The sequence below is a fragment of the Orycteropus afer genome, unplaced genomic scaffold (assembly GCF_000298275.1).
Source record: "Orycteropus afer afer isolate SDZICR_OR568_19922 unplaced genomic scaffold, OryAfe1.0 scaffold00028, whole genome shotgun sequence".
Classification (NCBI taxonomy): Eukaryota; Metazoa; Chordata; class Mammalia; order Tubulidentata; family Orycteropodidae; genus Orycteropus; species Orycteropus afer.
This window is the reverse complement of record NW_006921615.1, coordinates 18,672,341-18,684,335: the sequence shown is the minus strand read 5'-3', so window position 1 is coordinate 18,684,335 and position 11,995 is coordinate 18,672,341. Positions and strand designations below refer to the sequence as shown.

General features: G+C 34.9%; 1 protein-coding gene across 1 annotated transcript in view; it reads right to left on the bottom strand.

The window, feature by feature from the left end:
• Positions 1-11,995, bottom strand: part of GDI2 (GDP dissociation inhibitor 2) — a 58,351-nt gene that overhangs the window by 23,691 nt on the left and 22,665 nt on the right. The window contains exons 3-4 of the mRNA XM_007935480.1: positions 11,057-11,156; positions 6,105-6,239 (exon numbers count right to left, since the gene is read on the bottom strand). Of these exons, the coding sequence (XP_007933671.1) occupies positions 6,105-6,239; positions 11,057-11,156 (235 nt within the window). The remainder of the gene's footprint in view (positions 1-6,104; positions 6,240-11,056; positions 11,157-11,995) is intronic.

Here is an 11,995-nt window from a genome sequence, read left to right as displayed (position 1 = left end):
TCATTGTGGTAAACTGTGGTCAATGACATGAGGCAAAGTGTATGTGAACTGCTGTATGGAAAATGAGTTTGCTCTGTAAATCTTCACCCAAATCACAAAAAAAAAAAAAAATCTACAGATAGCAACCCAGAAGATCAATACTAAATTTTCAGAAATAGATAAGGCATTGACAGGGCAAAGGAGCAGAATTAAATCAATGGAAGATGGAATTAGTGAAATTGAAGGCAAATACCTGAACACTTTCAATAAAATGCCTTTTAAAATTTTTTTTAAAAAAAGCGCAAGTGAAAATGATTGTGATGAAGTGTGAGTAGGGATTCATTTAACTGTGTCAAAGTGATGGCAAATTTACATAACATTAAAAGTTAAGTACAAGTTGCCCTTATATAAGACAGACACTCGTCATGCAGGAAGCAGCCTATATTCCCTTACCACATCAACACTAAAGGCTCAAGTTTAGTTGTCAGGGGATGGAATGAGACAGCCCAAGGAAACACAAAACACTATTTCAAATGCACTTTTACTCTGGTAGACAATGCCTGTTGGGTCATAAAGATACCAACAATAGTTTATTTGGTATCTCATAACTTTTTTTAAATTAATCAAAATAAATATATATTTATCATGTTCTTTAAATTCTCATTCCTCTTCCTCCTTTACCTAATCCTTAAGCTTGATAGTAACAGGTATCTGCCCTACTTCTGTTCTTCAGCACAGTAAAGATGCTCTAGCTGCTTCCCCATCCCTTATTTTTATGTTGCTATGCATGGCACCAAGACACTGGTCTCAATTACTAGCTAATATGGCATTTTTACATTTCACATTTTAGAGATGTAGTGCTCATTCTGAAAATTCCTTAACTGAAAGGTTCAAATAGTAATTGGCTTTCCACTGCTTAATTTTTACAGAATACCTTCCTGATCACCTATTTAAAACTGTACTTCCCCTACCCTCTTCATTTTTCTTTCTTTCCTCACACCATTTATTACCTTCTGACATTTTTTTCCTCATTTATTTGTTAACTGTTGGTCTCCCACTAATGCAAGCTCCATAAGAGAAAGAATTTTTAGTTGTTTTCCTCCTGTTTAATCTTTCCTAGCCCTATACCTGTAAGAGTACCTGTTGTTGTTGTTGTTGTTGTTGTTATAGGCCGTCGAGTCGGCCCCGACTCATAGCGACCCCTCCTTGGGTTTCCGAGGCAGTATCACTACGGAAGTAGGATTGCCAACCTTCCTTCTGAGGAGTGGCTGGTGGGTTTGAACCGCCAGCCTTCTGGTTAGCAGTCAAGCGCCTTAGGAGCTATGCTACCAGAGCTCCCAATAAGAGTACCTAGCACGTAGCAAGTGCTCAATGCATATGTAATCTATGAATTAACATGTAATAGGAGTGAATATAAAAGAAGTTGATTTACTTATGTACTGGGTATACAGTATATAAAGAATATTCACATGTGATTGAAGATTTAGAAAAAAGTCTCTTTTTCAGGATTATGTACTCTACTCTGAGTACAGTCTTAATTGCATTTCAAATGCTGTTTTACGTTCTTCATTCACTTACACACTGAGGGTTATTTATATATTTAAAAAAATATATACAATTTATGTCAAGATTTTTAAGATATAAAAAGCTATGGAATCCAGAACAATTTCAGTAAAAGACCAGATAAAATATTTCCAATCAGTTAACAAGTGTAAGATTTGACCACAGACAACTGGGGGAAAAATATTATTGTAGAATTAGTGTCTTAAGAACACTAATAAGATATGGTACACAATATACACAGGTAGTACCCAACTTATAACATATTCGAGTTACAATGAACCATGCTTAAGATGTCCAGTTTTTTCATACATTTTATTGTCAGTTATAAGAAACTCTGGTGGCACAGTGCCTAAGGCATTTGACTGCTAACCAGAAGGTTGGCGATTTAAACCTAGTTGCCATTCTGGGGAAGCAAGATGGAGCAACCTACTCCTGTAGAGATTTGCAACCTCAGAAGCCCATCAACTCAATGGCAATTTTTTTTCTTGTTTTTTTTTTTTTTAAATCGTTAGTTATATGTACTACATACACTGTTGCAACAGGTAATTTGATGATATTGTCACTCATGTCAACCCCCAAAGAAAAATAAAGGTCAGATTTAAATATACTGATTAATGAAAGGCAATAATTAAAAAAAAAAAAAAAAAGAGGTATTTGACTTATGTTAGAACTAACTTCCGACAGAGTCGTTGGAACAGAACCACATCGTAAGTTAGGGACTACCTGTAATTTAAAGGTCAACCTAAATGACTAAACTCCAGATGACTAGGAAAATGATGACTAACTAAGCGCTGCAGCAGTCACACTACTTCATAGTGCTGAAAGACCTGAGATTCATTTGTTCTATCAAAAATGATTTGCTTTCAAAGCAACCAAGATGTCCTTCAATAGGTAAATGTATAAATAAACTATAGTAATTCCATACAATGGAATGAGTATTTTAATAAAGTGATTTGCTAATATCAAAGGTGACAACACTCCAGAATAATAGATACTGTGTTTTCACTCAAATAACACATGCATTATATTGTGTTTGTTTTGGGTGTGAGTGTAAACAGTGCAACTCCTTCACACATTAACTTCCTATGCACACTGTGCATTATATATTTGTGCACATTATTTATGTTGTTGCTATTTTTGTTGTTAAGTTATGCAGGAGTGTTATATGCAAAAATAGAGCACATCACAGCAATAAGATTTAGAACAAATAAATGAGCTAAAGATTTAAGATAGTTTTTGCTGGACACTTTTCAAAGGTATTCACGAAACCTTCTCAAAACCCAAAGATGCATGGAAACGATTAGTCCAAGAGACTAGTAGACCAAGCGATCCTCAGCCTATAAGACCGCAAGAACAGAAGAACTAAATAGTGTCCAGCCACCACTGACAACCACTCAGAAAGGGTTCAGTGCAGGAGATCCTGAATAGAGTGGAAGAACAAAGTGGAACAAAACTCAAAATCATGAAGGAGATAAAAAAGACCAGGTTTACTGGTCTCACAGAGCCTGTTGAGACCCCCAGGACTATGGTTCCTCGTTATCCTTCAGGTCTGGAACTGAAGAACTTACTCCTATGGCCTCCAGCCAAACAACAGACATTTAGGGTGAACATTTACATCAGGTAGATACACTCCTTAGAGTGATGAATCATGGGAAAACAAAAGAGAGATAGCTCGGGGGCAGGAAAGCATAGGAAAGAAGGGTACAAGGAAGAGTTAACTACAGAGAGGAAGTAGGAAGTGAGGTGTTACACTCACCTATGTTACACTATAGGGAATTGCAGTCAATGCCATGAAACAAAATGTGTATGAACTGCTGTATGGAAAATGATTTGCTCTGTAAAGTTTCACCCAAATCACAACAAAAATGAAAAAAAAAAGAAAAATAATGTAGGAAATGGTAAAGGTTTGAATGAAATAAAGACAATCTAAATAAACTAAAAAACAACCTTCTCAAGAAAGTTCTGAACATAGTATCTACGTTCAACATGACTCTAGAAGTCAAATATATTTTCATTGATTTTACTACTTCCATTTGGCCAATCAACAAATACTAACGTAACCTTGAAGTTTTACCTAAATTCACGAACTACCAAAAGAACCAACAATATAATGTATACATTTCCTAAAAAAGCCAATGCAAATTTAGGCTACATTAATGAAAATATATTGTTCTAGGAAATTAACCATCCTGCTGATATTAAGTAGCAGAAAACATTGAGTATGGTATCCAGTGTGGCTGTCATATTATATATACGATCTCGGCATCAGAGAATTGACAAAGAAGAATGGCCAAGAGATCTAGATAGCATATTACATAGCAAGCAGCTAAGGGAACTAGAAATGTTTAGTGTGAAGAAAACATAAGAGGATGTGTGACAGTTATTCACTAGTCATGCTACCTTGGGCTGTATAGCTCAGTTTTCCCATCTCTAAACTGAAGATAATATTAGTACCCACCTTACAGGGTTGTAGTGAAAAACTATACAAAACAAAATTAGATAATACCCATATAGAACTTAATACATACATACAATGGCCCATAAACGTTCCAAAAAAGAAAGTTAGCCAATATTAAAATTATTAAATCCGTAACTTGTTTTTATCCATTCTTCCCTTGATCTTCTACACCTTCACATCTTTCATTGTCTCATTCTTCGCTCTATCTAGAATTTCTCTGCCTACTTTAAAATTTTATCTATTAACATAAAAACAATTGCTGATAAAGCAATAAGTTGCTCAAAATTCATAAAACTGTTATACTAAAAAAGGTTCAATTTTCCTGTATGTAAACTGTACTTCAAAACACCTAACATTATACACACAAACATACTTGCTTATTTTTTCAAAAAGAAACACAAAGAAGATAAATGAGAAACAAATGAAAATGGCTATTGGTGAAAAAAATGGAGTAGGGAAGACAGACGTAAGACTCTGAGTATACCTTTTTAGATCACTCTGACTTTCAAGCTACGTAAATGTTTTATACATTTGGAAAAATTAAAGAGGGAAAAACAAAACTCTAGCAAAAGGTAAGTCCTCCAATTTTTATTAAATGAAAGCAATAGTTAGAGTATTAGTATAAGAGCTCCAAGACTACACAAAATTTTAAAATATAAAACATAAATTTTGTTAAAAAGGATTCTTTCCAAACTCTTCAACTCCTATTTCTATGAAAACTCTTTATTCACACTGAATTTACATTGTCATTTAAAGTAATTTCAAAGCTATGATTTTATCACTGATTAACTCCAACTTAATTAAGAACCATCCCTGTCCTTCCCTAATTGTCATTTCCGACCAAGCTTCAATTCTAAGTGTTATTTATTTTCTGAATAGCATCTTTCAACATTATTTGCCCAATATTTTCTTCCCTATTAACAAGAAGTAAATAAAGTTATGAGAAACTGCCAAAATAATTCAAATTAGACTTTTAAGTAAGAAAACTTTCAACATTGATGCCAAAATAATTACTAGAGAATTTAAAGGCACTTGTCTTAGTCTCCCAATATAAGCCCTTCCCTCCTCTAAACTCCTACAGAATTTACTATCTATAAAACTCTTCTACCTTTTCGTTATACACAGTTGTTGTTGTTATGTGCTGTCAAGTCAGACTCGACTCATAGCGACCTCTCCTTGGGTTTCCAAGGCAGTATCACTCTATCAATCTACAGAAGTAGATTAACCCATCTTCCTTTTGAGGAGTGGCTGGTGGGTTTCAACTGCCAGCCTTCTGGTTAGCAGTCAAGTTATCCTGCTTCAAACTGCTCTTCGTAATGACTAAAATATCTAGAAGGATGGAAGGTCTTTCCTAGGGATGTCTGCTATTTTCAGAAAATACCAAAGGTATTTTACCAATTTTATTTCTGAGAAATAAAATTTTGAATCTTCAAAATGAGCCAGTAGAGGAAATAATTTTTGGCAGAGAATAAAATCAATTCATACTCACTAAGAATTCCTAAAAGAGATGATGGAGAATGACAACAGCACCAACTAGAAAATTATTGTCACCAGAATGGATTCTTTTCTTTTTTCATGGGCTGCATAATATAATGTAGGGGGCTAGCTCAGTTAAAGCACAGAAGCTCTGGAGTAACACTACCAGGGCTTCAATTCCAATCCTGACACACAGTACCTATGTGATTTCAAGCCTGAGTTTTCTCATATATAAAATGAATGTTTTATAGCAGTGTTTCAAAAGTTAAACAAGAAAATGGGTTATAGAGTTCAGCACAGAGCCTAGCAATAAGAAAAATTAAAACAAAAGATAGCCACTTGGAATTATTATGAAAAGCGTAATACTAGATATAGATAGTCTCAGATCCACCAAGCTACTATTTACAGATAATCATTTCAACTCTAAACTTCAAAATGGTAGAGAGTTTCTTAACATTTCATTCACCAATATATCCCACTGCCTAAAATAGTGGCTGACAAATAGGCACTCGATAAATATTCGTTGACAAATGGATAGATAGATGGCCAAAGAGGTATTAAATTTTATCTCTAAGATTCTTTTCCATTATAAAATTTTATTCTGAGAAAACAAAATAAAATTACTTACTAGATGCTAGGGCTTCTGCTTCAGTGGATGGAACCTTGTAGATTTTTCCTCCTTTATAGACAAAACTCCCTTCAGTTACTTTGAAATCCAGGTAGCGGGTGACTTCTGTATAAAGCAGCATCTTAACCAGCTGACCTATAAATAAGAGTCACATTAATTCAAACTATAATATAAATGTTACTACTTTTAAAATTCAGCAGGAACAAAGGCACATTTACTAATACAGCTTCCCAATTTTTTAACATTTTCCAATAACTCCTATTAAAAAAAGAAATAAAAAAACTCCAGTTTTTTCTTGAACAGGACAACTAGGATGCATACTTATTACTTACCATAGCAAGAAGTTTGTTTTGTTTTGTTTTAAAAAAGGAAACCCTTTCATGACCCACAGGACATATATCATCCACCTACACTTGGACTCTCTCAGGTTTCTTTGGCAGCTGCTATATCCCCTATAGTATGTGCTACTATCAGGCAGGGACCTGAATAACTACATCAATCTCAAGAAACAGGCCTCACTCCACCAATTCTACCACCAGAGTCTAACTGGGACATGTGTATCCCACATAATTGTATCAAAATCCACATTACCTCAAAAAAAATCTATTTTCCTTGATTTCAGTATGACTTCAACTATCGAAAGTAACTCTGGTGGTGCAGTGGTCAAGGCATTCAGTTGCTAATCAAAAGGTTGGCAGTTTTAATCCACCAGCTGCTCTGCTCTGCAGGAGAAAGATAAGGCAATCTGCTTCCATAAAGATTTACAGCCTTGGAAACGCTATGGGGCAGTTCTACTCTGTCCTACAGGGTTGCTAAGAGTCAGAATCAACTCTTTGGCAGTGGGTTTGGTTTTTGGCTTTCCATTACTGGTACACTAACAAAGAATTCAAAGCAAAAAAAAAAAAAAAATCCAAAGCAGAAAATAACTTGGTCATGAAAAGCTTTTAAATTTGTAGCTTCAAAGTTAGTAACTGTATCAGCTGATCATAAACGCTATGAAATATTTATTCAGGGTTTCAAACTGGCTCAGAATAGTTCGGTCATGGCCAAAGGAAATAAGGGTGGCATACATGTTGCAAAGCAACCAAACTCTCTTGCTCTTTGGATTTTGACCTGGGTGGGAGCTCTGGTAGCATAGTGCCTAAGGCACTTGATTGCTAACCAGAGGGTTGGTAGTTCAAACCTACCAGCCACTCCACAGAAGGAAGGTTAATCTACTTCTGTAGCAATACCAGCTCGGAAACCCAAGGAGGGGTCGCTATGAGTGGGGTCCAACTCGACAGCACATTACAACAACAACAGGAAATAGGGAGTGGTGCCTGCTCAAACATGACAGCTGATACACATTCAAAGTGAAGTGGTCAGCCACTATATCTGACCAGGGCACTGCTGCCAATTTCCTACTTGAGTCAAAATCTGACATGCAAGAGATCTGGTTGCTATACAATGTATATGCTGCCCCTGTTTCCACTGGCCATGACTGAACCATTTCAAACCAATTTGAAACCCTGTATTTAATAGCTGAGGATCTGAGTTTCTCTATACTTCTTGTATTTTAAAGAGGGGCATTTCACAGGCAAAAAATTTTTTTAGGAATTTTTACTTTTCACTTTCTAGTCAACTACATTTATTAATACTAGTGAGCATAAGCATCAAATGAAAGTCAGGTTTACAATTAGCAATATTACCCACCTATAAGCCAAAAGAATTTTGGTGTAACAAAACAAACATTTTGAAAAACCAACAAAATTAGGCACAAAAATATAGTGCTCTATTCACCTGGAGCAAAAGACAAAGAAGGAGAGTCAGGAATAGGAAAACAATATAGAATGTGTCGCTAACTGTCTCTCTAAACAACTGCCTCCTTTGTCATGTGACTAGAAGAAATGGATGGTGCCCGGCTACCGTTACTGAATATTTTGATCAAAGATTCCATAGATAAATCCTGATTAAAAGGGAGAAAATGCAGAAAAGAATGCTTTCTAGAGCACAGAGGGCAAATGAATCCCTGACACTACTGCCTGGAAATAATCTTTAAATCTTAAACCAGAAATATTCCCTGAGGTCATCTCTTTTAAAAATAAAAACCTTTGTATTGTGATTTCAGTGAACATTTATAGAGAATATCAGTTTTCCATTCAATAATTCATATACATCTTGTTTCAGGTCATTGATTGCAATCTCCTCAATGCAACATCTCCCCTCCCACTTCTTCCCTTGTTTCTCATTTCCATTCCTCCTTTTCTCCTAATCCTTGCTGCCTTCTGAACTTTGTCCTAGGACAAATGCCGTTTAAATCTCAAATGGTTCACTGTTCTAAGGAGTGTCTACTTGCCTACAGTTTTTGTTCACCTTGTAGACCTATCTATTGTTTGACTGAAAACTGAGCTATGAAGTTCAGTTCTAGGTCCAAAGGATGACTAAGGGCCATCGTCTCAGGGGTTTCACCAGTTTTTATCTGACCAGTAAGTCTGGTCTTTTTTATGATTTTGAGTTTTAGTCCATATTTTTCTCCCACTCTATCCAGGATCTTCCAATGTGATCCCTTTCAGAGCAGTTGGTGTTAGTAGCCAGGCACCATCTAGTTCTTCTGGTCTCAGGCTGTGGAGGCTAAGGTTTAGTTGGGCCATTAGTCTTTGAACTAATTGTTTTCATGTGCCTTTGATTTTCTTCACTGTTCTTTGCTCCAGATGCAGAGAGACCAATAGTTGCACCTTAGAGGCTGCTCACAGGCTTTTAAGACCCCAGTTGCTACTCACCAAAATAGAATGTAGAACATAGTTTTTATGGACCATTTTGTGCCAACTGACATTGGAGCCCCTAAGACTATGGTCCTGAGTCCCCAGACCCAGTGACTCACTCCCTCAGGGTTTTTAGTTATGGCTAAGAACCAAATTTTCCTAACTTTGCCCCTTGTATGCTCTACTATATGAATGGATATTTGCAGTCTATATAAACACGTATGTATAAAAAGCCTTTGGCAAACCTATATATATACACATACATATATATGTGTGTGTGTGTGCAGAGTCCTATTCTGTCTCATTGTTTCTCAGCTTGCATGTATATGTATCAAAAAAAAAAAAACCACCAAGGAGTGGCTGGTGGGTTTGAACTATCAGCCTTCTGGTTATCAGTCAAATGCCTTAGGCACTATGCCATCAGAGCCTCCCATGTAGATTATTATTATTACTGTTACTGCAGGACTGTATATGAACTGATGTTTACCTGTGTTGACTTTTAACTCTTGCACTCCTCTAGCATCTTACTTTCCTTGATCATTCTGTGCTACCTCCCCATTATTGTATACTGTCTTCCCCTTCCCTGAAGTCATCTTAAAACCAAACAACAGTTCAGCTTCACAAGTAAAAGAGATCTACATTGAGCATTATGCCCTTTTAAGAACTATCTATATGGGATCAAACTGGCAACAACAACTTAAAAGATTATATAGAACTTTAGGGGGCAGTGAGCTGATGCTAATAAGGGAGGAATAACTCAGAAAATGAGGGTGAGGATGGCTGTACAATTCAAAGAATATAATCAATGTCACTAAATAGTACATGTAGAAACTTGAATTGGTGTATGTTTTGCTTTGTATATTCTCAACAATAACAAAAATTTACACAACATAAAAAGAGATAAAAACATTTTAAAAATTAACAAAATTATATTAAAGCTTATTTGAAAAATAAATAGGTGAATATATGTATATGGCAAAAATAATGATATAAAACCATCAGAAGTAAATAATAGTATTTTTATAACTTTGGCGTGGGAAGAAAATTTCTCCAAAAATAAAAGAAAAAAAAGATCAATCAGTCTGACCACATGAAAATAAAAAAACCTTTACAGAAAAAATGCAAGAGCATTATAAAGGAAATCTCAAACTGGAAAAGATATTTTCAACATATGTGGAAAGAAAGGCTTACTATCTTTAATCTTTAAGAGCTCTTCAAATCAACATGGAAAAGCACAAAAACCATAACAGAAAAATGTGTAAAGCACAAGAATGGCCAATTTAGTAAAATATATACGTATATATATGTCAAATAACACCTGCAATTCATTTCGTCTTCTCTAACAGAATACAAAATAACAATATTTTGGCTTTCAGTGACAAAAATTAAAAAGAATAATATCCAGAGTTAGTAAAGGTATCAGGAAAGGGGTAGTGCCACAGTTACATTATTTGGGCAGAAATTTTTTTAAATAATATATAGCCTGGAAGGTTACATATCAATATGTTAATCATTAAATCTAGATGATAAGATTGTGATAATGTAAATTTTATTTTCTTTCTACTTACCTGCTTTTTTCATTTTAATAATTATATTACTTATCTAACCATAGATTCTATTTACTATGTACTTCAAAAAATTTAGTTAACTTTAAATTCAAAGTGAAACTCAAATGTAAGATTTCCTTCTATTAAACTATAAAATATAAAGTCAAAAAAAAAAAAAAAAAAAAGGAAAGGGTAGTACATTGTTATTTCATGTGATACAAATAGACTTAACCAACAATTTAGGTTTTCTGTATCATCTCAGAAGTACTAATATCACAGCAATTTTTAAAAAACATAGCTGCTCTTATTAAAAATATAACAAAAAGTTAATGTGAAAAAAACCATTTTTAAAAACCTATACACTAGAGAACATTAATATGGTTCTATTTCTGAAGGTCTAGATATCTAAGACTGTCACCACAGCATTAAGAGTGAAGAATGTCACAAAAACTTACAATTTTGGTATATATTATGCCACACATCATAGTTTTGTTTCTCTAGAACCTTACTAGTAATTCTTCTTTCCATTATTATCTTTCTGGCTTCTGATATACTACTCACCATACTATTGCCATTGAACAAAATCTATTTCGACATATCCACATTCCTAAGGATAATACTCAAGAGTTCGTTTCTAACATAAATTTAAGGTAAAATTCTTTACCATTAGCCATTAGGAACTTGGGAATTAAGTCAACATTCCAGTCTCTTCCTCTTCCCATTGATGCTGGTGGTGATCCTGGTATTTTAAATCTTTTGTATAACTGAAAATCAAAGCAAAAAATACCCATAATGTAACAAAATAAATTTTTTTCATCATGGTATGCAGCTATTGTTCAGTGAAGTAGTTTTGGTCTAATAACTGACACCACTACCTGAGGCGAAGTCCAACAAGGGAATTTCATTTTGTATCAGATAAAATATTTAGCAAGGTTTTAAAACATACATAAAGTAAATCTATTACTAATGAAAGCTAAAATAAACAAATACAGCAGAGGTTTGGGTTTTTTTCTTAACAGAAAAACAAGAGTTCAAGACAAATTATTTACCAATTAACACATTAGGTCTGTTGGTACATCCTTTATTTATAGAAATCATTCAAACTCACCTTGCTCCAGAACAAAAACTAAACAGAGGCTTATCTTTGCTCCTGTGAAGTGTAAGGAGTTAAAAATAAATTTTGATTTCTTCAAATCAAAAAAGGGAATTAAAATTAATTCCAGTTAATTTATCATTTATATGAGCTAATGAGAGCTCTAAGGAGCCTGGGTGGAGCAAAGTATGAAGCACTCGGCTACTAACTGAAAGGCAGGAGTTTGAAGCCATCCATAGGAATCTACCTATCTACTTCCAAAATATCACAGCCACTGAAAACCCGGTGAAGTGCAGTTCTACTCTGAAATCTATGGGCTTGCCATGTGTGATAGTTTGAGCTGTGTGTCAACTTGGCTGGACCCCAGTTCTGTGTGGTTGTTCCCATGATGGGATCAGATGACTGAGTTCTGAGTGGCCAGTCTGCCCAAGGGGAGTTTCCCTAGGGGTGTGGCCTGCTTGCAATGCTATCCAAGGCAATCTGGAAGAACGGCATTCCTTAAGGAATTGG